Genomic DNA, 27,935 nt, shown 5'->3' with positions numbered 1-27,935 from the left:
GTTGATAATAATTAAAAAAGAATGTGGTGTGCTCTGCCCTAGCGGATTATTTTCAGAGCATTGAAGGGTGCCACTGAGAGCCACTCCGATCTGATGCGAACAATAAGCGGCCAAAAACTTGGAAGCTTTGTTGTTGTTGCCGGTTGGAAGTCTGGGTTAGCCTCAAAGACTCTGGTGGTAAAATGTAGATAGACTTCGAAGGATCAAAGAGGACATAACGCATCACATACCTTTCTCTGTGCGGCGCAAGCATGCCTTCGGAACGCGGCAACAGCCAGAAAGCTGGAAGTCTGAAAGATCCCGATATTTCCAAACTCTTTTTTACCGAGGACCCAGACAAGCTGTTCGATGACCTGCGTGAAATCGGACATGGCAGCTTTGGAGCCGTTTACTATGTGAGTCTATTATTGTTTATATAACTCTTTCAGTCTTAATTAGAGATCAACCAATATCATTTTTTGACTGATACCGATACCTGTTTTTTTTTTCAATTTTGTCAACCTAAACCTATACCAATTTTTTGACATACCTGGGAAATGTTCAAAACTTGAACAAATTAACAATAAAAGCCAATTAACATTTTAATATATAAAAGGTATATTATATACCTTTATTAATTATTAAACTATTATTTTGCATATTAACTTGGCGTGATGCTAAAACCAAATTTTTTTAAGTTGTTTGTTGTGAAGGAGAGTCATATCATATTTTCGTCCTAAAATATCGCAAAAGTATCGGCCTACATTTGCCGATAGCGATATATCAGTGGAAGCCAAATATTGGCCGATATTATCGGTAAACTGGTATACCGGTATATCAGTCTATCTCTAGTCTTAATTTTAATTAAATTTATAAATTGTATTTACAAGTTATTGTTTCCACTTAAATTTACCCAAGATGATTTATTTTGAAACATACTGTACGACCCTATTATTTTAATTTAAGTTGAACTTTTTTGTTCTTTTTAGGCAAGAAATGTTAAAACCAACGAAGCAGTTGCTGTCAAGAAAATGTCCTACAGTGGAAAGCAATCTGTTGAAGTAAGAGGTTTTTATTAAGCTTATATGCAGTGCATTGTTTGTTAAAATGGCAATAAATAGTCTAGACATTGTATAATCCTTAAAACAGCCATTGTTTAAGAAAGACTTGTATTGTTATATGTTTTGTTGTTCTTTCAATTAAATATTGGTCGAAGTAAAATCAGATTGACTTGTTTGACATACCTAATGCAACATAGCCATCCTTGTAAGATCTTTTCTCCCCATTTTAGTAATAAAAAAATGGTTCTGGTGAACTAAGTGACCACTCTTGTATGGTTTGTTGTTATAGAAATGGCAAGATATTATCAAAGAAGTGAAGTTCCTAACCCAGATTGATCATCCAAACATTGTCGATTACAAAGGCTGCTATCTCAAGGAGCACACTGCATGGGTAACTTATTGTATTTGTATTAAAAGTACAAACTGTTGCTACCAGGCATAGTAAAAATTAAAACAAAAAACAGCCCCTTTGGTAACTGTAATTCTTTACCAGCATTTCGGCAACTATATGCAAATCGCCTTCTTTATTATATATGTCTTGAAAGTATAGCAAAGTTCACTGACCTTTTAATTGCATTCCTGGGTTTTATGCCTTAAGCCGTTAACAATACACATGTCACAAAATACACAACTATAAACCATTTTTACAGTTGGCAATGGAGTACTGCATTGGTTCCGCCTCCGATCTTGTTGAAGTACACAAAACTCCGCTGGAAGAAGATGAAATATCTGGCATTATTTTTAATGCAATGCAGGTTAGTTGTTGCCCATTGCCTTCTTTAAGACTTACCTTAACTTTGCTTTTTTAAAGTGGCTATTTTGACAAACAAACAAATATAATACCCTGAACACTCAAGATTTGGTTAAATAAGATCCTTAAAATTGACACAGTTAAAACACTGCCAGGTTTTTTTTGGTTTTTTCGGTTTGTTTAAAAAATCAATCTTGTTCATCTTAAAAAAAAATTTACGCTTTTATTTTAGTAGTTTAAAGGTTTAATTGATAATCACTTTCCTCTTGAGAAAATCAAATGTCTTTTGATTAAAACCATAGCAACCTTGTTGTATTTTACCCATTGTCAGCTATTTTTAAAAAAAAGGTTAATATTTGACGAATCAAGCTCTGTTTGTCTTTCACTAGGGTTTTCATGGTTTTTACTGAGAATCATTCTAAGGGCAAAACAGATATTTAAAGATTAAAAAGGTCATAAGTACCTATTTCGGGCGCCCTTTTAGTCTAAAATTTTGGTTAGTCATGTCTGCCACGCTCAAAAACAATCACCTTCTATTTGCATTGTGCCACTGACTATTCTTTTCAGGGGCTCCACTATTTGCATGGCCACAACAAGATCCACAGAGACATTAAAGCTGGCAATATCCTGCTCACCGACCAGGGCCAAGTTAAGCTGGCCGACTTCGGATCGGCGTCAATTGTGTCACCGGCTAACTCTTTTGTCGGCACGCCTTACTGGTGATTTATTTATGTGTGGCTTAATATGCATTTATACAAATGTTTGATTGTTTACAGTGTTATGTATGTATATATATATAATTACATATACAGCATCTAACGATATAAAATTTCCGTTGACTTTTTGCAGTTGAAAAATTGTAAAAAAAAGTTAGTAAAAAAGTAAACTTTTTTATCTGTTTCATAAAGATTAAACGTATAATAAGTACAGAACTTAGTAAACCGAAAATCAGTTTGTTTGGGTGTTGTCTGGTAAATTTATTTCGCTACTAAAAGCATGATCAGTTTCATATTGAAATATTTGATTATATTTGAAAAAGATACTGATGACGCTTTTAATATTCAAAAGATTATTCTTTTACATGTTTCTGTCTGTCTTTAAAGATATTTATCATAAATCGTAGTTTTAAAGCAGTGCTGCGGAGTTGATTAAAAATAACCCGAGTCCGACTTCGACCGAAAAAATAAACTTGAGTCCTACTCCGACAAAATGTGCGTTTTTGTCGAATCCTAAGTTCCGCTCTGACAAGACAGGGCTGCGAACATTATGTGCAGTCCCGAATCCGACTCCACACCCCTGTTTGAAAGTAGTAAAAATATATGCAAACTGCTTATACCCTTACGTAGCATAAAATTCCACTATTTTTTACCATAACGATTACTAGCAATATTTTTTTATTTAGGATGGCGCCAGAAGTAATCTTAGCAATGGACGAAGGCCAGTACGACGGTAAAGCTGATATCTGGTCGATGGGAATAACCAGTTTGGAGCTGGCCGAAAAGAAGCCGCCCCTGTTCAATATGAATGCAATGTCGGCGCTCTATCATATTGCACAGAACGACCCTCCCACTCTAGATGACCATATCGACGAAGATACAGGCCAGAGAAGAACATGGTCACAGGATTTCAGGTAAATTAAAAAAAAAATTTGTTGCTTTTTCACTGATATGGTATTTCTGTCACCCTTTACCTGTCAGTGCCACGTTTTGGTAAAATATTGTTGCCTTATTTTGGTAGAGGCTTAATTTTTTGGGGCTTTGGTAAATATGAAATGATAGTCACTTCAAGTGTTAACACGAGGATTTATTCAAAATTTGTTGTCATTTGTTTAAATCTCTACTTTTTATTTATGAAGGGATTTTGTCGCATCGTTACTACAGAAAATACCAGATGACCGACCAACATCTAATGAAGTCCTCCAGGTTTGTTATTTTTTAACTCGAAATTTTAATCTCATATTTTTGCTGCTTAATTAGTTTCGACTAAATTGAGAGAACCACTAAAGATCAATTGACAACGATTTTCTGTTGCAAACCTTTACAAAATCCTGACTTACTAAATGAAAACTCTTGGTTAAAAATGCACCATTTACTTCTAGTATATTTTACTCTTTTTGGCTTCTATTTCATGAACTATTTCCAAATCTTTATATATTTCTTTGCAGCACCCATTTATGTCCAATCCAAGGTCAGCCACTGTGGTTTATGACCTCATAAGGAGGACCAAGAACGTTGTTCGCGACCTTGACAACCTACAGTACAGAAAAATGAAGAAAATCTTGATTGCTGAAAATCGCCATAGGGTGGGTAGTTGTTCCATAATCATGTGATCATCTTTTGATTTGACTTTATCACAATAATTTTGATGATTCTTGCAGTTTGTGTGTAGTTAAACCACACTTAATTTAGGAAAAATGTGTTTCTAATTTAAAGAAGAATTTGTTGTATTATCATTTTTGGATTTCATTTTGCCACAGTAATAATGAATATTCTAGCAGTTGTGTATTACTATTGTGTCTAGTTAAACCACATTCATTTAGGAACCGCATTGTTTTCAATGGCGCAAACAATGTGTTATTGCTTGGTACTCAAAAGGTTTTAATTTCAAGAAGAACCTATTGTACTTACTATGTTACCCTAAAACCAAAGAATAAAACTGTTGCAGCATTTAATACCTGCTTATGTGGTTATTTTCTGATTTGACTTTGCCACAATAATAATGACGTTTCTCGCAGAGTTTACTATTGTTATATACTTCTATCAGGTGTAGTTAAGCCACACACATTTAGTAACAACATTGGTTACAGTAGCGCAATCTATTGTGTTATTGCATGTTACTCTACAATGTTCTAACCTAAAGAAGAACTTGTACTTACCATGTTACCCCATTAAAGAACAAAACTGTGGCAGCATTTAATAACTTTTGGTTTTGGTTTTTATTACAGAATCTTGGCCAGCAAGCTGTGTCAAATGCAAGTGCAGCAAATGCTGACGAAAAGATTGACGATGACAGAGTATCACAGGTAATATTGCTTAAAGAAAATATGCTTAGGCGTTTATTGATCAATGGTATAGGATTGACTGTGACGCAAGACATAATAGCAATCATATAGATCAGCCTGCCAATAAGAATTAACTCAGTCCTAATTTGTTTTAGTAACTGTATGATTGTGAACGTACACTGTATTTCTAGTATGAGGTCTTTGAAGCCTTTCATGGCAAATAGAGAGCAGGGTTACCACTAAGTATTGATTTATAAACATCTTTAAATTGATTTGCCTATTAAAAACTTTTTAAAATTCCCCATGTTTTGTTCAAAAGTTATTGAATTTTTTTAATTTATTTTATGTGCAGCTTAAGTTATGTCTTGTGAAATGCCATAACAAAACAAAATTTTAAACTATTTGGTATTGTGTTGACCCCATGGCGTTTACATCGTTTAATGCTAAATTCAATTCAAACTGAGTCATGTGTTCCATTTTCAGTGCTTAAAAATCTATAAATTTTTATTGAAAAGTCTCCTAAATGTTAGTTTATTTTATAAAAGTGTGTGCTATGTCTTGTAAAAATGCCACAGTAAAAACAACAAATTTAAACTGTTTGTTATTGTGTTGACGATGGCATTAACACTGTTTAGTGCGGAATTTAATTCAAATTATTAATTTGTAGTCCACTCAAATCTATAAATTTTCTAAAAAGCCTTCTAAAAATGTAAGTTTATTATACAAAAGTATGTGCAACCCTGACACAATAGTGTTCTCTAAAAATGGACAGGCTAGCTTTTCATATTGCTGTCGACTAACTGCATGACAAGCAGTAGCAAGTAACAGTTGTAGCACTGGCCACTTGTGTGTTTTGTGTGTTGTTGTGCTATATCCTTCAAGACAGGAAGCGCTTGAGTGCAGTGACTCGCTGGTCTCACTTTGCTGCTGTGTGTCATGCACTACTTTAGGCCACCTCTTGTTTTCGTTAGGCCTCTGCAACAAACGGTCATTTTTGGTATGCTTGTTTTGCATATTTATAACATGCAAAAAAAAATTTTAATTTATTTTTTTTTTACTGTGGCTTTTTTTAAATCATGTAGTGATATTTACAAAACAAGTAGGACACCCGCTTATGTAATGCTGTTTGACTGTATTTCATTTTCATTTCATATATAAATGACCCGGTGGTCTCACTTTGCCACTGCATGTCATGCACTACTTTAGGCCACCTCTTGTTTTCGCCAGGCCACCAAATGGTCATTTCTGTCGTGCTCGTTTTGCATATTCACAACATGCAAAAATAATTTTTTTTTTAGTGTTTTGCTGCTTTGGGAATTTTTAAATTATTTAGTGCTTGAAGGTGCTAATTTATGCTCCAACTATAAAAACTCAGAATGATAACAATTGCATCCCACCTTTTATAAGTGATGCTTGAATTACATCTTAGTCCCATGAACTGAAGATAATACAAACTTGTATCAAAACTTCTTAATCAAGATTATGTCGATCTACTCGACCTTTTTGGTTTGTAATTCGTTTTTAAGCTACATTACCGATCTGTGCATAGTATACCCATGCAGTGATATTTACAAAACGAGTAGGACACCTGATTATGTAATGCTGTTCGACTGTATTTCATTTTAATTTCATGCATAAATTTGCCTATTTTAAGAACTTCGTCATTCCCTAATTTTGATCACTCTGAAGAAGTGTAGTCAGGTCTTTACATGGGTAAATGTTAAAAAAATTGCCTTGCAAACCTATTCCGAGCAGAAATGCATTTGAAGTTTCCATCTTTGCTTTTCTGCGATCGGACTTGCTGTTTCATTATTCATACAGTTCACTTTTAGCGCAATCAAGCATTCGCCTAAGAGACCACCTTGTTTAGTTAAAATGCCGGATTTCCACTGAAGCTTTTCACAAAATATTTCTAACCCATTTTTGTATTTCAAAATGTTTAACCTACTCTCAAGTTTCTTTATCTATATTTCCATTATCTTTTGTGCTCAAGCCTATTGTATTGATACACTGTTTTGTGCCCAAGCCTATTTGCATTTAAACAATGACTTTACTTTATGCCCTTACAGACCTGAAAGTGAATCATGAAATGTTTGCCTTTATGTATAGTTTGCTTGAAACAAGGGCTTTCTTTAAACAAGGTTACTTTATCTTTAGTCAAACTTGAATCCTACTTATGTTATAAACAGATGATGTTAAATCTGATTGCAATAAAATGAAACTTAACATTTTTATTAGCAGCAATACTACTACCCCTAAAATATGCTGATAATACACTTATTACACTAATTAATTTATATGTACGGTTGTTGAAACTAATTGATGTAACATAAAAATAAAAGGCAGGGAGAATTCTCTTACTTTCGTGGAAGGGTCAAATTCTTGGCGTTTTGTATGCAGAGCTCTAAAGCTTCATTGCGGTTTAAGGCTAGAATTATTACAATATGCTTATATTTTGTTTAGGTTGTATTGCATTTTAATCCTAGGCCAGAGTGCTGCAATTTTACAGTCGCAAATATAACAGGCCCAGACTCTAAAAACAAAACTTTGTAATAAACGCCACCTGAACTGGTCACATCAGATGTAGCTGTTTTTTCACATCTAAACTGTCAATATAATTGGTATAAAGACATTAAAGCAGCTGTTTTAACTATTTTCCTTGCACAACCCTTTAAAATCACCAACCAATTCACGCACCACCTTCTTTGCCTAAATAACAAAACCATTGTAATTTGATTTTCATACAAGTAACTAATAACACAGTAACATGATACCAAAATGTGAGTTAGTTTTTCAGTTAACTCAGAAAAGAAATAAATTGCAGTAATATATTTTCTGTGTTTGATTCAGCATCTGCACCCCTTGGAACAGTTCTTGCACCCCTTGCGGGTGTGAGAACCCCTGGTTAAGAGACCCTGACCACAATTGAAAGGATGTAACAGCCACTTTATAAGAAATAGAAAATATAATACTTTTACTTACCACATTATACCACCTTTCTTTAGGACTCCAGCAGTCGAGCCAACTCACTCCAAAGCAACCCAAGCCTTGTGTCGATTGCAAGCAGCACCAAGAGTGACAGCATAAACAGCCTCAATGATTCAGTGAGTTTAAGTCATTAAAATATTCTTGCTGCATGAACTTCTAATTTTGAAGTTCATATTCAATATTCCTTGGTACTTTTTGCCTACTACAAATTAACTAAATATCCATTATATCAGGGTAAAGCGTAGCTAGCTTACCATTAGTTTTATGGCAAATTCATCATTTAACACACGTTTTACTGAATGTGTAAAATCGCAAAAAGGAGCTTCCCTATTTATGATTTTATTGCAGTTGTATAAGAATGTGATCTTGCTTAACAGCATATTTCGAACAAACTATTGATTGTTTAACTGTCTAACGTGCGTTTTATGACGTCAGATTTAGCGCAAAATTTTGATGATCCCTGCGGAAAACATAAGTTGGCCTCTAGGTTGTGTCTGTGTCAAATTTTATTTTATATACGTAATCCCCGTCTAGCAGTTATATAAAAGCCAAGCACCTTGCCTAAGGGCATATTTCTACCAAACTGTCGACTGCCTAATTCCCAACTTAAATACTTCAGTTTGTTTAATCAAACTCTACAAACATATTGTGTCTATATCGAGCTTAGTTTACATTTGTAACCCCCGTATTATTAAAATACCAGCCAAGTGTTGGCGGCAAGTTTATTTTGAAAGCAGCACAGTGCCTTGCATTTTTAATCACATCTCTTGTCCCCCGTACAGCGTTTGAGCGACTCAAGCAGCGAAAGTAGCGGAATATCTGAGGTGGATCTGTCAGGCCCGTCGACATCACGAGTCAGCTCCATTAGTTCCAGTTCTTATTCGTCGGCGACCACTGCCCTCTACCCGCCGCACAAAGTTGTAAGTTATTTGCTATTAAACGTTTTGAGTTTGAAACGGGTTAAAAATTTAGCCAGGGTCGGAAGAAATACGAATTGTGAGTCTTCTGGTGCCATTCAATGAAAGATACACACACAATCACACACATGTGTTCAATAACTGTGATCAAACCGTTGGTCATCGTTGGTCCAATCACTTCCGAAGGGCTACATCACAGTTATTGAAGCCGGGTCGGGAAAAATTAAATCTGTGACTTTTCTGGTACCATTCAATGAAAGATACACACATAATGTGTTTATTAACTGTGATCTAACCGTTGGTCATCGTTGGTCCAACCGCTTCAGAAGGGCTACATCACAGTTATTGAACACATGCGTTTTTCATTGTGTGATAATATGGTACTGTAGATGCTCCTTCAATGAGATGTTACTTGTACTAACAGAATGTAGAGAGCATTGGCGTATGGTTGTTTCTCGACTCGCTCCATTTTGAGCCTGTGCAGCTAAGTTGGTAGAGCGACGGTCCCGGCTTGACCAGAGGTCGTGAGTTCGAACCTCACTGCAGGCTAGTTGTTTTCTAGCCTGTCTTGCTTGCATTATTTATCGGTAAGTCTGCGGTGGCTTGTAATGGTGAACTTGTAAGCTTGCCACGCCCATGTAATATAAATAAAAAAGCCATGACAGCACCACGCCCTACTTGGGAACCGCTGATTCACACGATTGCAACATTCACATTTTATGACTTTCCAGGCGTCGACCAGTGCTATGGCCAGGGCTGCCGACCGCTCCGATTCGACTACGTCATCAAGTTCCTCTATTACGTCACTGCACAGACCGCAAGCGTCGGGTGACGCGAAGGAAGTTGCCGGAAAACCAAAGAACCAACGAGACAGGTGAGGCAAAAAAATTACTTACAAAACAAGACCCATGTAATAAAAAAAAAGAATAAAAAGTTATTCGAAACGTTAATAAGATAGATACTTCTGTATGGGCGTTGGTTTTCTTATTGCGTCTTACTACAACCTCAAACCATTATGCTCCAAAGACCCATGTGTAATTTAATATTCTTTAGACTTTCCTGTCTTAGTCAAAGTCATTTATTCATAAGTTCTAGTCACAGAAAAATATATTTCGCAACAAAATATGGCATCATCAGTCTCTTAATTCGATTTTTTGTGCTAACGACTAGAAATTATGAATGAATGACTGACCAAGATAAGAAAGTCTAAAGTATATTAGCTGCCATTTGTGGTCATTTACGTGAAAGGGCCGGAATATATCTTTCTATTTTACACATTCATTTTGCCATGTGTAAGTTGTATAACGAGATGTATGGACTTGGTGTTAACATTTTAACCCACAAGTGGTTACACTGTGAGACTGTATACTAGGTTTGATCAATAAATAACATTTGCCCCTTAAAAACTGTCTTCAACCCTTTACAATTGTCTCCAACCATTTATAAACTTTATAGCTGTTTACAATTGGCGCCATATACACAATGTTGTTTATTGATCAAACCAGGTATAATTGAGCATGTAACAGTATTTTTATCTTGTTAAAAAACTCATTAACATTGTGTGGATTCACCTTACAGACTCACACTAGTGTTTCGTTGTCATGTGTTTTTTCAACATTGTATATATGGCGCCTTAAAAACTCTTTCCGAAGCTTTACAGTTAGGCGTGTAAAAGTATTTTTATCATGTTAATATACTCCTTATGAACGTTTTGGCAACCTACGAAAATTGCCTACGTTAGGTGTCATTCACCCTGACGAAGGCGACTTGCATAGGTCGCCGAAACGTTGGTAAAGAATTACAATTACCAGAAGAGCTGTTTTTCGTTTTATATTAGTATACCGGGCAGCAGCAGTTCATATATATTAATATACTCATTACCACTGTATGGACCCACCTCCGAAACGCACATTTTCATCCTCATGTTATTTTTTGTCGAGTTCACTGTCATGTACCATTAACCATTTCAAAGGAGAGTAACACCACCACTTACTTTGTTGTGTGCGCTTGTAGCCCCGGCGATAAGTCGCCGCAAATTTACAACCTCAAGGATAAAATGACGCCAGAGCAGATAAAGCAGCGAACTGAGGCGGCGCAAAACGAGACGTCGGGGTATAAAGCTTGTGTTAGCTTTTCTTCAGAACACTTTCTGCCCTCAGTTTTTGCTGCATGCAGTTCCTCATTTTTTCTTTTCCTTTTTTCGTTCTTCGAAAATCGTTCTGAGGGAGCTTTGGCTCTTTGAAATGAGGACTTGATGTGATTACGAGACTTCTTTGGCGAGCGAGTGAGGATTTAGCCAATCTCTGCAATATGATTTTTTCTTTTTCGTTTTTTTTTTGTTATTTGAGAGATTTTTGTGATTCTGTAGGCCAAGTTTCGTTTTAATGCAGATTCAATCAGTGTTTGATTCAAGGAAATGAGTTTCACCTCGATCGGAATTGTTCTTTGCTTTTTTCGTTTTGATTTTTTTTTTATACAGATATTATACTTTTTATTTAGAATATTTACATACGATACAAACGTTAGCCTTTCATAATTTAAAATTGCCATGTATATTCTTCCTTAATATTCTATTAGCCCTTTAGAACTAGTAGTAGAACATTTTCTTGTGTGAAGTGCCCAGTTGGGATATCCGATACCTAATGACGTCATTATCTTGCAAACAAAATTGTGGACATTGCAACAGGGTAATGTTTTTCGGGTTACTCGGTCAAAATTTGCCTCTACTTTCGATTTTTAGTGTCTAAACGTCAAGATAAAAAACCCTTGAATTACTATTTTTTTTAAAGTAAATTAAAAATAAAACATTTTAGCACTGAATGTACATTTAGACTTAATTTCACTCCTACATGCTTGGACGCGAAATAGCACATTTCTAAAGTCTAATTGTAGTGTGACGTCATCTTTAAAATTCCCTGCCTACCTTGGTCCACGCGAAGTAAAAACAAAATTTAGGGGTCCGCGGTAATAAAAGCTAAAGAACCCCTGCTATACACATTGCACTATAACCTGACCGCAAAATTTTCTTTGAGTTTCTGCCAATGCGTTAAGTCGCAGACAAAATTCACTCCTGACTAAGAAATTAGGTTAAACGTTTGAAGCCTGGAATAACAATTCTTCCCAACCCTAAAAAATTTAAGAATACCTGCGATGCACATTACAACACTATAATCCTTCGAGTCTTGGCCAATGCGGTTAATACAAAATTGATATATTTTAGGCATTTTTAACCGGGGAAGTTAATTGTGTCACAAAATAGAATGTAAATAAGTGAACTTAACGAAACATTTAAAAAAATAAGTACTTTGTGCTAAATAACACAGATAACGTTCTACCCAATATATTAACGCGTTATAAATATAACTATATCAGGATCATTTAATGTTCCTAAATACAGGCAAAATTCACTAAGTAATTAGGTCAACTTTAGAAGGCAGGAATAATAATACCTCCCAACCCACGGTAAAAAAAGTTTAAGAATCCCCTGTTATACACAATGCACTTATAATCTGACCACAAATTTTCCTTCAAATTTCGGCCAATGCATTTAGTCGCAAAAAAAATCCCCCGCTAACTAAGCCAGTGCTTCTCAACCGCCGGTGTGCTGCGGCGCCCTGGTGTGCCATTTGTAATGCTTAAGGGTGCCATTAGTTATTTGAGAATGATTAGGAATCTGATTTTTCTCAATTGGTAAGCTTCTTGATGCAACTATTTGTGTACGATTAGAGACCATTATATCAAACGAAATTTTTCTACATGTTTTAGGTTGTTTGTGTTGTTCCGGTTCCATTTATGTTGACATTTCAGTAAAATACTCGTGCCGTAAGCCATCAAAGGTTGAAAATCACTGAACTAAGCAATCGGGTCGACGTTAAAGGCACGAATAACAATTCCTTCTAACCCACTGCCAGGTTTGCGACGATCCGCTCAGCCCAGGTTGTCCATCGTCAGATCTACGAGCACAACGAGGACAATCGACATCGGGAGCAGTTGCTGGGATACAAGCGCATGCGACAGCAGCACCAGAAGCAGCTCATCAACTTCGAGCAGAAGCTTAAGAATGAGATGGACGAATACAGGTGATTGCCTGCAGTGATGCTTTATTTTGCGTGAATAGTTGTATACTAAAAGATGGAGACTGCTATTTCACTGGAACATTTACTATTTTGGTAAAGCTTCGTAGCAGTTAGTTTTACCAAAGGCCTAAAGCTCTCGGGCATCGAAAAAACTCGATAAATGGCGCTAAGCTCTTTCCTGAAGTGTTCACGACGCTTCTTTCCCACAACTGCGCAATATTTTGACCTTGAACGTGAAATACCACCCTTTGAACCCTCAATGCCATTAATTTAATATCTGCTTGTAATTGACCCGATATACGTGACTTACTTCTAATCAGCCCAGTATAAATTGCTTCCTTAGTTGTACGCGTCGCAATAAACTTAACCATTGAATTTTCCTACTTACTATACGTGAGTTTCCAGTATAAATGACTTCCTGAGTTGTTGGCGTCGCAATAAATTTAACCATTCAATTTATCCCCTCAGCGTGAAACTGATCAAGGAGCTGGACAGCTTGCGCAACCAGTTTAACCAGGAGCTGGACCGACTGATCAAACGTCATCAGCAGGAACTTGACAAGGAGACCAAGTCGGCCCAGAGCGACGATCGAAAGTTCCAGAAACACATCTCTCAACAGCAGGATCAGGAGATCAAGTCCTTCCACGCACAGCAGAAGAAGGAGTTCAAGTCCAAGAAGGAACAGCTGAAAGAGGTAAACTAAGCAGGATGTTGAAGTATTGCTGTGGTTTTTTTTTAACTAAATAGCTGGAATAATGGCCTATTATCTTTTAACTTGCAACCTACAGCAAATACTTTTTACCGCAGAACAACAGTTATTTTATAAGTTGTTTAGCAACTCCCAAGTCATTAGGTTGCGTTAAAACCGAGTCCTGGTCATTCCCATAGCAAGTCAAGTCAAGTCACTGTCATTGGAATCAAAATAAATCGGAATCATTGAAACTCAGTATCTCGTTAACGTTCTTCACTTGACTTATGTCTTTTGGGAAAAATGACTTAATTTGACTTAATTGCGGACAAATGACTTTGGTTAAAATGTGTATTTTTATTAACCATTTTGTTTGATAAAATTCGGTTTATCCTACTTTTTCTGCATTAAGAGTTTTCTTGCTATATGTTTCGTTTTTTGTAATGATTTAGTTGAGTTATTGCTTGAACTCGAACTCATTTACCAATTTAAGTAGTTTAGAACACTATATACGGATCTGTTCTTAAGTTTAATGGTGAAAATAACGGCCCAAATAGACGTTAAAAGCGACATGCTTTATTTAAGTAGTTTAACGTTAACATTTTACGCTTTTACTTGTTATATTTATGACTTGACTTGTGTTGGTTTTAAGTTATTTTATGAATGACTTGACTTGGACTTAAGTCATTTTAAAATGACTTGTTCACAACACTGGTTTGGTGGCTTCAGAGCTGGATCCGGAACCATTTTATATGTGTTTGGTGGCTTCGGATCCAATGATATTTTACGGTGGCTCCTCAGCCCTGGCCCTCAACCTGATATCATCATCAAAAGTATTCACATCGTTATCCTTTTCCCAGGATACGACCAACCTGAAGTCGGCAACCAAGGACATGAAGCAGGATTGGCTTCAGCGGGAGATCTCAGCCCTCACCGAGATGCACACGCGAGCTGAGGACCAACTGAGGGAAAGACATCAGCAGAACCTCGACCTAGAGCTGCGGAAGTACCGCAGGAGGGCGCTGCTCGCCAGGCACAACCTCGAACAGGATTTACTGCGAGAGGTATAGGGCTCTTAGTGTTAAAAGGGTGGTTTAAGAGAAAGAACGACCAAAATGGCTTTTTACCACGCTGGTTTGTTTTTTTGACATTTTTCCCATGTTTATGTTATGCTGTTAATATGTGAATGTTAAACCTTTGTTTACATATTCCATAAAGGATTTTTGGGGTCATGAAGAGGATAAATAACAAATAGAGGTTTCGTGACGACATTAGAAGATTGCTTTTGACAGAAAATTGCTATTGAAAATTTAGTCTTGCTTTAAATACGTCATAATCCGTTTTTGTAATTTTTTTGTGAAACAAACTTTTAAAACACTGACGCAATCTCCCAGTTACCAAAAGTTGTACATAGGCCTAGTTTCAGGTGCAATGCAAATGTTTGGCATTTAAACGTGGGTTGAATTAAATAGTTTTGAGAAAGCAAATTCCCAAGCATTGTTCCCTCTTAAGGCGCGCAACACAGATACACATTTCCGAGTTCAGGAACTTTCTTTCGAATATTGGTTTTATGACGTCACGTCATCTTAAAAACTTTCACGACCCGCACCAAACAAAAAACAGTGATCTGCCCCGGGCCCCTGCTAACTCAGCCTCAAAATATTCTTGCTCACAAAAAAATATATGCTCAGTAGAAAATTTTCTTAGAGGAAACACAGCTCCCAACTCAGTTGTAACTGACTAGAGTTTGCAATTAGGTGTAGGTGTCTTGCACTAATTTTTTTGTAAGTTTACAGTTTTGCGTCAATATACCTTTTGGTCGACATTTTTTTATTTTTGTTTTAATATCTTTTTTGGATTTTTTTTTCAATTTTTTTTGCTTTGTCGCCCAGGAACTAAACATGAAGCAAAAGCACAAGGAAAAGGAGCACGAGATGCTTTTGTCCCAACATGATTCAACTCAGAGCTTGGAATATAAGCACCTGAACAGTATACAGGAGCAGCGAATGGAGCACCTTAAGTGAGTACTGTAAAAAAACAAAAACATTTCGCCCTTTGCCTAAAATACTGCGCCTTTCCATAACTGCCAGAAGGGTTTATAAAAAAATATACAAATATATAAAAAAACTTTTTTGTCAAACGACTGTATGTATGTATTTTCATTTTTTTATTTTACCAAAATATTGAGAAACTCTTTACCGAAAATGTATTGTTCTAAAAAGTTGTGTCTGTGTTTTAAATAATAGATTTTTGTATAAACGTTTAAATTCGGAGTGTCATATAATTCATTCACTCACAATACATGGTTGGAAAATAATATTCCACCAGATGCTATTTCACTTTTACAATCTACAGTTGGCGGCCATATCAGTTTTAAAATTTGGTACTGCGCACGTCGGACTCGGGACTCGGGACTCGGGTAGTTGTACGGTGCCCTACTCGAAAACAAACCAACTCCGTCGAGTCCCGACTCCGGCTCCGCAGTCCTGGTCTGTTCGGTAAAACCAAAACAACGAATTTGAAAAAAAATTATGAAAAAGTTTTTTGTCGACACCCTTAGCAGAAAAGCGAAACAACAACAGCACCAACCCCTTCTAATTGCAGGTCGCAGCACCAGACCGAGCTCTCCAACCAGGTCGAGTACTCGCAGCGGCGCGAGAGCGAACTCAAACGCAAGCACGTTGCCGCAATGCGCCAGCAGCCCAAGAGCCTAAAAGTGAGTTCGCCGTCCGTCGCCAGGACGCAGCAGCCTGGCGCGCATGCCGGGGTCAAATCACGTGTTACTAACAGCAGAAACGGTGCTAGTTCTAGTGTTGGTGTAGGTGTTGTGGTGCGTGAATACGTTGTGGGTTGCTTGTGTGTTGATTGCGTTTGTGCCGCTATGGACAGCATGACTGCGCGCGATTTGTTGTGTTTCGGGAGCTTGGTCGCTAATCTTCTCGACTTAATCCTTCTCCTAACCGAACTGGGACTCTACGGAAAGCGGGAGCCACAGAAAACGGAAGAAACGCGTCGGGATGACTCTGTCAGCTTTGTGTGTGGCCAGGGATCAGATAATGATGAAGAGATCGAGCCAAACTTCAGCACCGTCGACATAACTGAGGAAGACATTATCCAGCTTGCCGCAGAAACTCAGCAGGATGACTTAGAGCAACAGGACCTCCTCGAGGGCCTCCGGACCCTCCACCACGGAACTCAGGAGCAGATAGTCATCAAGCTGAGATCCAAGTTCGTGGAGGACAAAGACTCTGATGAGGAGACGGAAGATGACGTGGTGGATAGCGGCGCGAAAGATGAACTGGATGTTTTGCCTCCTGAGAAGAGTAGAACATGTCCGGCGAGCAGCTTCCAGTCTTATCTAACAGCCGGGGATCGAACGATCAGGAAGACATCGGATGGAGACATCGACAAGCCGCGATCAAAAACCGTTGAAACGGGGATGAAAGAGCCGACGTTATCCGTGAAGAGTAAGAGTCTTCCCGAAATCGCTAAGAAGAAACGCGAGCGCAAGTCGGCGCCGACCGCTTTGCAGAAACACTCGTCCAGCGCCAGTTTGATATCCAAGCAAAAGAAGGCCCCCTGGCGTCCATCGAGCCACTCCGCCAAACCGGCAAAGTTTTTCTCGGTCGCAACGCCGAAAACCGAAAGCGGCGAAGCGCAGAAAAAGGGCTTGCGGGAAAAGGTGCTCACTCGAGCCGCTGAGTGGAGCCGAAAGAACGAGGAGGCCAAGTCGCCGGAAAAAACCTTTAAAAAGACCAAAAGTGTAAGCAAGTCGATCCAGGAAAAGTCCAAGGCCTTCTCGGACGACATCAAGTATGGCATTGTGTATTCGCGCCCGACTCCCAAAGTCGACGGCAAGCGTCCTCCTTGGCGCTATGGCAAGTCGATAGCCCCGGTTGCGCAGCTACCAACCATCAAGCCATTTCTGGTGCGGAAAGCAGCAAAAAAACACGAGCTCGGCCTGAACCGTGAGCAGCTCAAAGACCTGCAGAGCGGCCTTTCGAAGGTCCTAGATCACAGTAGGAGCTGCGGTAACACTCCAGCGCCGCGACACAGCTCCTTGGCTGCTTCTCCTCTCGGAAGAGTCCCCGCATCCACGTCGCGCATCTCCTCCGCCACTTACTCTTCATCCCAAACGCCGCAGTCGGACTACGCCGGATGCGAGGTCTGTCGTCTCAAGGAGGCGATGCGCAACTCTCCGGTTTCCCATCGGCTGCGCAGTGTCCCGCATAAATGTGAAGCCTCGGCGGAAGCTGAACATTCCAAGAAAGTCGGCAAAGGCGGAAAAAAGATCTCCGGAGTGAAAAAGCGACTTAGCTTTAAAGAGGAAGACCACTTCTCACATCTTGTGCCGTTGACCCTGATTGCTGTTCTTTTAATCGGATCATATTTCGTCGTCAGGCAGGTCCAATCTGTGGCTTGGCACTCTGCCGTCTTTTACCTGGCGGCTTGGGCACTTGCCATTCGAATCGCGGGCCACTGCGTTTCCTTTAACCGAAAAGAATCGCTCTTTCGTGGAGTTTGTGCCAGATACCGTTCCAAATCCTGGCTTGAAACTCCGGTCTTTGCCGCAACCGAAACCAAATCGCTGTACCTCTCGTTGTGTAAAGTCCACTGGAAAAGCGCCATTATTAGCGTTAAGAGCTGTCTTCCTATGAATTCCTTGGCACTCCGACATGTTCTCCAGCGAATAAAAGTCGATGTGCAGAAATCCAGCGACCTTGTTCTTCACAGAGCTTCTTTCATGGCGTCTGTCGTCAACTACATGAGCGGTTTGGTTCCTTCCCAACAGCGCAACTATTACCTTGCGACCGCTTGCGTCTTGCTTTTCTCTCTGATCTGGATGTTTCCCGGCCAATCAATCATAAGCGCTTTTCTGGTCGTGGTTTTGCCTTCCTTCTTTAATTATCTGAGAAGTCTTCTCGGTTTTTAGCTCACTTTTTTTGGTTATGTAAACATGTGTATGTGGGTGTGTCTGCGTGCGTGCGTGCGTGCGTGCGTGCGTGCGTGCGTGCGTGCGTGCGTGTGTGTGTAGTTGTTTCTTCTACCTATGTTGCCTTCATACTCAAGAGTACTGTAATGCTTCCAGCTGCCGCAATAGTTAACTCGCAGAAAATTACCTACTAAGTTTTTTAAACAAGTGAAACCTGAAAACATAATGTTATTTTAGTTTTTAGTGCCTAATCAATCATGTATAAAATAGTAGCCACCATCGCATTTTGAAGCAATAATCTCTAGGATCCACAATTTCAAAAGCTGTAAATACGATGATTTTTGTCTCATCGAACCCTCTGTACTTCTCTCATCAAGTGAAATTAAACAAAACTTCTGTAATTCTACAAATGAAACCACAATTTAATATCTCACTGTAATTGTCCTATACACAGTACACGTCCAGCTACCTGTAGTATTTATTACATATACTTTCACTGTTTATAAATTATTTTATCTGTGGCAGTGTGCCAAACATCAGGAGTGGTGTTTTTAACTTCAACTATATCTCTTCAAGAACTAAACGGTCATTTAGTTGTTTAAGTTTTTCTCTTTTTAACAACCTTTTGCGACTTTTAAGGTTGTTTTATTTTAAACTTTTTCGTGAACGAGTTATCAGTAAAAATTGCCAAAAAGTCTACCAATCGTGCCTTCAAATATCACTGACGAGTGCTGTCTTCCTATGTTCCTCTTCCTGATACAATCTGTACATTTGCTCGTGGTTTGCTCGCAATCGGAACGTGTGGTTCGCAAACTTAGTTGTGTGTGAGAGACCGTTGCGTTTGTGGAATGCTCCTTTTTCGAACGAGGTTTGCAGAAAACATGTAAAAAACTTGTGCGCCTTAAAATCCGCCTTGTTCATACTGCGTTGTGTATGGGTGTTGGAAATTGTTTGTGGTTGTTTATGCCCTCTTCCGACCTTTTCAGCAATAGTCAGTGTTCTACCGTTTCGGTGTGTGTGCTGTGAAAAAAAACTGTGTTCTGCGCATTATCTTCTGCTGCCTTTCCATCAATCTTTTGCTGTATCTAACTTTTATCTTGTGTAAATTATACTTCTGCTGCTGTGTGTACACTGTACAACATAGGCGCCGAACGCGGGTGTGTAAAGCGTTTTTTGAAGACCTGGCATTTGGCCGATTACATGCGGAAAAACTAAAAAAAGAAAAAGCAGAATCCGCCAGTAACACAGTTTAGGTTCATTAACATTGTGCGTTCTTTTCCTGAATTACAGCGTAGTAAAGTACCATCTGCGAAAATGTTGGTTCGCACCCACAAACATATAAACAACATATAAACATATTAATCGTAAAGAACAAATTGTTCTGGCGAAATTACCTTCCAATAATAATATGACTAAGCGCGATATTAGTTTCCAAGAGCTGTTACGCTTTGTTAGTGAAAAAGCATTTTGTTCTGGCTAACGAAACGCCCTGGGATTTTTAAAGTTCGGCGCCTATGGTGTACAAACCCTGTGTAAATTACTCCCGACCTTGTGTCTTCAATTTGGTGCCTCGCGCCAATTTTTTCCCGTTCTTTGTTCGCATGCTGTGGGATTTTTGAACTTGTTTTTGTGATAGGCGATCGTGTGCCTTGCAGTGTTGTATTTAATATCCGAGATTCAACCAGTCCCCGTTGGTTAGCCTGCATTTGTAATCTCACCGGAGCATTTGTGCAGTTAAAAGTAACCAGCGTTTTCAAACTTGTACTTCACGTGTGCGCCGCACAGATTAACGGCATCGCTTCTTGTAGCTATTTAATTTTACAATTCCTACTGAAAGGAACCTGTTTACTGTTTTTTTTTTCTTTAAATTTTGAGAAAATCGCAGTAGTATTCACGTGCACGTACTAGTCGTAATGACAAATTGCTCTTGTTACTTAACTTCGTAGTAGAAATGTCTTTTGTAATTATTTGAAACAAAATCCGATTTTCTTTAACTTATCACCACGTGATTGAATTACTTTAAGCCACTTCACTTCTGTAGTTGACCGCAAAAACGGTGGATTTGCACCATCGCTGACTCCTCGTCTAATGGCGTTATCTTACCAATTTTTCGCACCAACCATCAAAAATGACGTCATCAGTGACGTAGTGTGACGTAATTGTTCGTTTGCCCGCCGCTTGCATGTTTTTTCCTTCGTTGATTTCTAGTTGTGGTCGTTGCTTGCATGTGAACGACATACGCGCTGTCCATAAGCACCCTATCTGTTTTCCCTTTTTTTTTGCATCATCACTCACCTGGTAATTGCCACAAATAAACAGTTCGCCTAAGACGGAGCTACGAGACTCGGTAAAAACGGACTTTTAGACCAGTCGCAAGAAAAGCTAACCCTTCCTTTCCTTATAGGAGCCTTTCTAACTCCGGTGTGTAGCTGTAACTAACTCATTAACCCCCATTGATTGAGTCCGCCCGTTGCCACGCCAATACTAACTGTGTTACTCTGCTTTTCTCTAAACTTGATTTGTGCCTGTTTCTATTTGCACACGAAATCCCGCACCCGGCCGTGGCAGCAACGTATATGTGCGTGCGTTTTTTTGATATCCGTGTAGTGCCCACTTTTTGACGCCGTTGCGTAAAGGCCCGTTTACACTACAGCTGCGCTGAGCTGAGCAAAGCGTAATTTACATTTAATATCTATTGTGACGAGCGTTTCACGCTTTGCTAAACTCAAAATTTACGCTTTGGAGCGATTTTCACGCTTTGCTCGACTCCTATCGAAGTGTGATTTTGCTTAGACTGTCGCATCCATAGTACAAACGCAATTTCACACCCAGCTCAGCTGTAGTGTAAACGGTCCTTAAATATGTGTGCCTGCGTGTTTCTACCTAGCCTTTCTGTGAACTTCGTAGTGTTATAGAAACATTTTTTTATCTGTTGTTGTTTTTTTTAGCTGTTTAAAAGCGTATTTTTTTACTAACAACTCGTCGATATTGTGTGTTTGCAACGCATCCTATAGAACGACCTACCCACTAAACATTACACACGCACGTATGTGTTGCTGCTACCGCCCCTGCTTTTTTCGCAAAACTCCCCTAAAAAATGTACTGTGGCTAAACGGGCGAAAGTTAGATCAGGATTCTATTTTTTTTCACGTTTTTGTTTGACGAAAGGCAACTGCAGTAGCAGCAACATGTCCGAGATTGCGTAGGACTCGAAGATGAGTTCATTTCAGCAGCAACTTATAGTAAAAACTGATTTAAAAAAGAAAAAAATTAACAAAATACCTCATAAAGCGAATTTTTTTCGCAGACAATTGTCGCTTAAAAATTGCTTCATAAATTTAGAAAAAAGCAAACTTCAAAAAAACAACAGTTTCACTAAACCCTGAAAATCAAAGGGTATACAATACATGGTTTTATTTAGTAATTTTAATAAAAAGATTAAAGCCATCATATTCGATAAATCGACGTTTTGCTAAAACATTTTTGAAAGCGTTTGTAACAGCAAAATGTGGATTTTATCGAATATAAAGGCTTTAATCTTTTTATTAAAAAGAGTATAATGTCGGAGATTCGTTAACTAGCGTTGCAAGCACACACTCGGTCGCAAGCGACGCTCTTATTGCGTCGGTAGGCGAGCGTGTTTCTAGTCCGCAGCGTTTCTTGTTTTCCTTTTAGTCCAAGGAAAGCCAGATCAAGAAGCAATTCCACGAGACCGTTAAAGTGCAGGAGAAACAGTACAAGGCTTGGCGCCACCACGTTTCCGAAACCGTGCCTAAAAAGGAACAAAAGGAGGTATGTTGTGTTTTTATGTTTTTGGCGTGCTGTTGCTGTCGTTAAGGCTTGGCAGAATTTCACAATTTTGTTGATAAAGTTTGCCTCGTAATTTTTTTGATGGTAAATTATGGTTTTCAATATTGTTATATTTGTTAGACAAAGAGGCTTTTTCTCTATAATCGTTTTTTTATGTGTATTAAATTATTTTAAATTTTCCCTAACCTTAACTTTAAATTTTCCCTAACCTTAAAATGGACGGTTTTACCATTGAAGTCCTTTTTGTTTGTAGCCCCCCTTTTTAGTCTTTTTTTTCGAAAAAATCTATAAGAATTGTTGCGTTTTATCGTGTCAGGTCTTAAGAAGAATGAAAGACGAGCAACTGAGAAAGCTGGCGCTGTTAGCTGAGCAGTACGACCGCTCCATTCAGGATCTCAACCAAAAGCAAACAGTGAGTTGTATATTGGTGGCATGCCCGTCTTCCACTTGGTCAAACATTTTCGGCACTTTTTACAGATTGGTGATCAAGTTTCGGTGAAATTTAAATATTTGTTGTATAATGCATATAGAAAATTAAGTCTCCTCTTTCTGAGAGCGTTTAAGGGTTTAAACGCTTGAGTAAAACTACCGACCGCCTTACATCCAGACTTGGACAACTAAATTTATTTTGGCTTTTTAAAATTAGATTATAATTAAAATTACCGAATTCCTAAAAAAAATAATTTCAATTAGAATTACATTTCAATATTCATAATTAATTTCATTTAAATCGCGAATTTTTTTTTAAATAAAAAGTTTATAGTAAATACGTATGTGCTATATTTTATGCCTTTTAGCATAGCCTATGTTTTTCAGACTGTGAAAATTACAAGTCGTTCCAACCAAAAAGTGGTTGAGAATCAGAGCACAGAAGCAATACACAAATTAGATTAGAATTAAAATTAGCTGCATTTTGCTCTAATTCTTTGAATTAGAAAACTAGAATTATCTAGTTGTCCAAGTCTGGTCTCGCCAATTATGTACATTCAAAAATGAGAGTTGACAAACGTTGTTACGTCCAGGGCAAGTTGTCGGACGCGCAAGAGAAGGAGCTAAATATACATATATATATTCTATATATATAGAATGACTACCTTCTCAGGGGTGTGAAAAGTAGATGTATCTCAATGCTCAATTCAGCTGGCCAACTCTGCTTCGGCAAACTGTCTGATATAAATATCTGGTAAAAAACCCTGTTTTGTCAATTATCAGCACATATCGAACAATCGTGTATATACTAAACCAATTAGTCTCAAAAAGCCCATTTCTCAGAGTGTTTAGGGTTTAAAACGCTTACGTAAACCTGCCTATCGCAAGCCTGTCACTTACTGTGCCACACGCCACTGTGACGTAACAAGCGCTAACCGCCAGTTGTGTACATTCAAAAACGTGAGCTTTACGTCCAGGGCAAGCTGTCGGACGCGCAAGAGAAGGAACGAACGCAGTTGTCGGTCCAACTCCAGCAGGAGCTCGAACTGCTCACCGCCTACCAAAGCAAGGTCAAGAAGGTCACCGAGGCCCAACACGAGAGGGAGCTAAAGGATCTCGAACAGAAGGTGTCGTTGCGGAGGGCAATGCTCGAGCAAAGGGTGAGTAGAAGTTGTCGGTTTCTTGAGAGATGTTTTGCAATATTTTGTAAAAGGTAAAAAATGTATAATGCCGGAAAATGGTGAAAAATGGTGAAAAAGGTGATAAACTGACTGCTATCTATGTTGGAACCTGAATTATTCCTAAAATAAAGAATTCTAAACTTTGCTTTTCTGGTTACCTTTTTGCGATATAAGTTTAGTTTAAACGAAACTATTTTTTTCTTATTTTTCAATCTCAAAATCTCTGCCAGTTACTTTACGGTTTTGTTAATTGTGCTTTTAAGCCTATGCAAAACCTATCGCAGCATGAGTATTTTTATTTGGTGTAATACGAAAATGCAATAATCCCTAAATATTTAAATACATTTGATCAAAAAGTGAAATCAACTATGTCAAATTATCACACAAATTTTGGAGCATTTTAAACGTTTCGAATAAGTCTTTATTCATTTTCAACATTTGAAACGTTTAAAATGATACCGACTTCTGTATGGGCTTTGATATTCTTATTACATCACACAATTTCATTTCCAATGTAAGTATTTCAATTCAAATGAATAAACAAAGGTACGAAAAAAACAATTTTTTTTTCAAAAAAATCAGTTTTTAACTTGCTCCCATCATGGAAAAAAATATTTCCCTATAATTCTACGCAAAGGATATTTAAAATCACTTAAAACACAGTATTTCAATCCTGCCAAGTTCGCCACGTTTTTACCGTTTTTGTGTCGCTCTCTTGCGCAGAAAGAGGAGGACACAGTTCATCTTGAGAACGAACGTAGCGAGCGAATCCGAGGGCTTCTTGACCAGCAAGGAAGTCAGATCGAAACCTTCGATGCCGAGAGCCTTCGTATGGGGTTCACCACAGTCGTCATCACTAACTATGGCGACCAGGTGAGAAAATGCCTGCTGTTGTTTTCTGTTTTGTTTTTTGTTGGCTTCTGGTGTTTGGATCCATGTCGTTTTGTTTGGGGGGGGGCGCCTCTCATAGGATCACTGGACTATTACGTGTATTCGGGCTCTGCGCGATGTATTATATTTGTTTTTTAGTAGGTACAATTTTTGAAATATTAAATGCGCCTAATGTAGATGTAGTCCTACAATTTTTATTAATCAGCCAATATTAATTAAACAGCGGTGTATTATTAAAAATGTAACTTTCTAAAGCGTCTTATTCGAATAAGGTACCTATTTTTATCTAATATTAAATAACTTTGGAAAATTGCCAAAATTTAAAACGAGTTTGCGATATACTCTATACTCAGTCGGGGCGAATATCTGTTTAAAATTTTACAGCGCATGTTTTTTTTCCAAGGCTGCTTAAGTTTTCTTTGAAATTCCCAGCTCACGTCAAAATCTGGTTAACATTTTACAATTTTGCCTATCGAATGTGTCATGGACCGTAATCCCTTATGCTAATTGCTTGTCAAAAAAACGCTAATACTCAACAAACTGATTTTGACTAAATTTTCACACAATGGTATTGCAAATTCAAAGTGGTTCTGCAATTTTTCAAGTATGCAGGATATAAGTAGAGTTAATTTGTTTTAATGATTTTAAATGAAAGTTTAAAACCACAATTATTGACTAAAGTTTACAAGTCTACAATGATTTATTGCCTCGTATTAAGAATATCAAAGCCCATACAGAGGTAGGTATCATTTTGAACGTTTCGAGTAACTCTTTATTCATTTTCAACATTGTCATTTTAAGATTTTCTCCACGTTCCACCAATTGGGGAAGAATCATAGTCATAGCAAAACAAACACGCCTTAATTTTGCATGATTTTAAGTTTTACAAGAGCAGCAAAATACTGACATCGAATATAATTCAACAATCGGCCGCTCAACTAAACAGCAGATGCGCCATAAGATTAAAGCCGCAAATCGTTTAAGTTGGCATGCGTGTTACGGAGACTGGCGTTTTAAAATTAGTTGTCAATTGGCCATATGTTACGTCACTGTTACGTCACGAACCAACGCGCACGTCATGCTTGTTGCACGCGGTGTTTGCTCACTCGCAGTTTCGCGCAGATTTCCACCGAACTGTGAGGCGAGCGAGCGAGCGGCACTTTGCATGCGGTAACCCCAGCAGGGTAAACCCCCCGACCCCCGTCTCCAACGTAAACGGGGGCCGACGTGACCCCGGGTTGTTGCACGCAGGTCTGCGTCGACACCCACTCCCGACCCCAACAGCACCAGCAACAGCAGGGTGAGGCGGCACGACATCAGATAAACCCCCACATGCATCCCTCTGCATCCGCCTCCGCTCTTCCTTCGTCATCCAGCAGCTCCCCTGTAGGAGGAGGATACGGACACATGCCGAGGAGTAGCAGCGGCAGCAACATCCGCCTCCACCAGCACGACAACTCGTCTCCCTACGCTCACCGCACCACTCGCGTTAACTCCGACCTGCAAAACCGCTCCTCCTCGCCGGCGCAGTACGCCCACCAGCGGCAGGCGTCGGCCGGCGCCGGTTTCCGCTCAATGTCGCAGAAGAGCCAGTCGCGCCCGGCCTCGTCCAACGTGAACCGAAATAACAGCTCGCGGTCGAGCCCGGGCCTTTCGCGGCGCACTCTCGACCCGAATGATAGCCACGGAAGTGACAGCGGCCGCAGCAGCCCGTCGATGCTTACACCGAGGCTTGGAAACCTAGCAGTGGACGAAAGCTCGCCGTCTATGCTGCAGCGCGTCGCTAGCAACTGGTCGGACGGTAAGAAGCCGCAGCAGATGCCGCGACTGCCCTACAGGGACGATCGTAGCGGCGGCGTCGGCGCTATAGGCTCAACAGGCGCCGCGTTGGTGTCCCACCATGGTTCCATGTCATCGCTGCCCTCCCAGACGCCCTACAGTCACCGCGCCAGCCACCAGCGCGGCCGCTCCGGGAGAAGCTTGGACGGCGCCGATCCAACCTCATCTACATCAACTGGCGCTCAGCTAACTGCCGCGCCCGGTAGGAGCAGCCCTGTGCGGCGTGTACAGACCTTCGTCGACAAGTCGTCGGCTCACCAGCACCAGTCAGCCTACAACGGCCGCAATAGCCCCAAGATGGGCACCTCGGCGGTCCTAGGGGGGCAACAGGTCCCACAGGCCGCCGTTCGTTACAGACAGCAGGGACAACAGCAGGCCCCGAGCGGGAACCGTATGTCAGGAACATCGTTTTCGTCTTCGTTTCATTGAAGACCGACGTTGTGACGCTTGGCTTAGGAGCGTAATGTGAAGGAGAAGGTGTAACGCGAGTGTGCTGTGAAGAAACGAGCGTCGCCCTTTCTGCGTCTCAGCGGCGCCAGACTGTTGAGTGCACCATACGGAAATTGACACGTTTGTCTTGGCTGTGTGCTCTGTCTGTCGTTGTTGTGCGTCCCCCCACACTCAAGTTCACCTCCTATATGTGCGTCGTATTGTAGCGAACCTGACCGGTGCCACATTTAACGTTGTTCGTTGTTGATGTTATTGTTGTTGTTTTCGCGCCCTGTTTACCCGCATTATCGCATTACCCATATATACTGTGCTTTATTGCTTGATCCTCCTGTGCGTTATGTTGTCCTTGTCGTTTCGCCCAACGACCGCTGCACTTTAATAACGCAACAAAACAACAACCCCCGACGAAAAATACCCCAGCCCCCATTATCAGCCTTTCTAAAAACTTCCGAAATTTAATCGGGCGCAAATTCGGCAAAATTCTATGACGTGTCCGATGGATTTTTCTTGTTTTGTTAAGTTTCATCATACTCGTACGCATGTGCTTTACACTGGTGAATTGTACCGCTCTCTCTTTTTTTTTCTTTTACCCCTTTTCACTCTAAGAAAATCTTTTCCGGCCGATAAAAGCAATTTCGCCGGAAAAACGTTTCCCGTGCGCGCCTGCATTACACATTGTGACAAACCGTCGAAAAATACCAACTCAAAACCGATGTGTGTTAACCTCAATATCAACACTTAAGGTCGTCCGAAAAACGTGAACTGATTCAGGCCATTGGTGTACGGTGGTAATAACAACCTTGCCACACGCCTACTTTCACATTTTGGCGTTCAATATGTTGACGTTAATCAGCAAAGCAAAAAAAAGCAATTAATCATCGCACATATAGTACAAGACTTCTACACGCCGCTCTAAATAAATCGCCCAGCGGCAAATGTGT

At 39.5% G+C, this 27,935-nt stretch overlaps 1 protein-coding gene across 2 annotated transcripts; it reads left to right on the top strand.

The window, feature by feature from the left end:
- The first annotated feature begins 3 nt into the window (after positions 1-3).
- Positions 4-27,584, top strand: LOC146157451 (serine/threonine-protein kinase TAO3-like). Of its 2 annotated transcripts, XM_083388421.1 has the most exons (22): positions 4-395; positions 969-1,040; positions 1,330-1,431; positions 1,691-1,795; positions 2,359-2,510; positions 3,194-3,421; positions 3,647-3,713; positions 3,956-4,093; positions 4,748-4,813; positions 7,798-7,896; positions 8,563-8,697; positions 9,429-9,571; positions 12,609-12,776; positions 13,242-13,467; positions 14,322-14,525; positions 15,354-15,481; positions 16,066-16,177; positions 22,070-22,186; positions 22,521-22,616; positions 23,611-23,793; positions 24,538-24,687; positions 25,957-27,584. In XM_083388421.1, the coding sequence occupies exons 1-22, from the start codon at positions 252-254 to the stop codon at positions 26,971-26,973; spliced, it is 3,852 nt and encodes a 1,283-aa protein (XP_083244547.1). In that variant the 5' UTR covers positions 4-251; the 3' UTR covers positions 26,974-27,584. The 2 variants fall into 2 exon arrangements, with proteins under 2 accessions (XP_083244547.1, XP_083244548.1); XM_083388422.1 differs by lacking the exons at positions 4-395; positions 969-1,040; positions 1,330-1,431; ... (8 more) ...; positions 24,538-24,687; positions 25,957-27,584 and adding an exon at positions 10,711-10,809 and having other exon boundaries at positions 4,741-4,813; positions 8,563-8,700; positions 16,066-19,726.
- The last annotated feature ends 351 nt before the right edge of the window (positions 27,585-27,935 follow it).

The sequence above is a fragment of the Ascidiella aspersa genome, chromosome 4 (genome assembly GCF_963924565.1).
Source record: "Ascidiella aspersa chromosome 4, kaAscAspe10.2, whole genome shotgun sequence".
Lineage (NCBI taxonomy): Eukaryota > Metazoa > Chordata > Ascidiacea > Phlebobranchia > Ascidiidae > Ascidiella > Ascidiella aspersa.
Note: the sequence above shows the minus strand (reverse complement) of the source record. Positions and strands in the feature narration are given on the sequence as shown.

What these genes read in the sequence shown, in the direction of transcription:
- LOC146157451 (XM_083388421.1), top strand. Translation starts at nt 252, where the DNA reads ATGCCTTCGGAACGCGGCAACAGCCAGAAAGCTGGAAGTCTGAAAGAT. An exon ending in GCTTTGGAGCCGTTTACTAT is followed by an intron (nt 396 to 968) that starts GTGAGTCTATTA and finishes TGTTCTTTTTAG; the next exon opens with GCAAGAAATGTTAAAACCAA. An exon ending in ATCTCAACCAAAAGCAAACA is followed by an intron (nt 22,617 to 23,610) that starts GTGAGTTGTATA and finishes CTTTACGTCCAG; the next exon opens with GGCAAGCTGTCGGACGCGCA.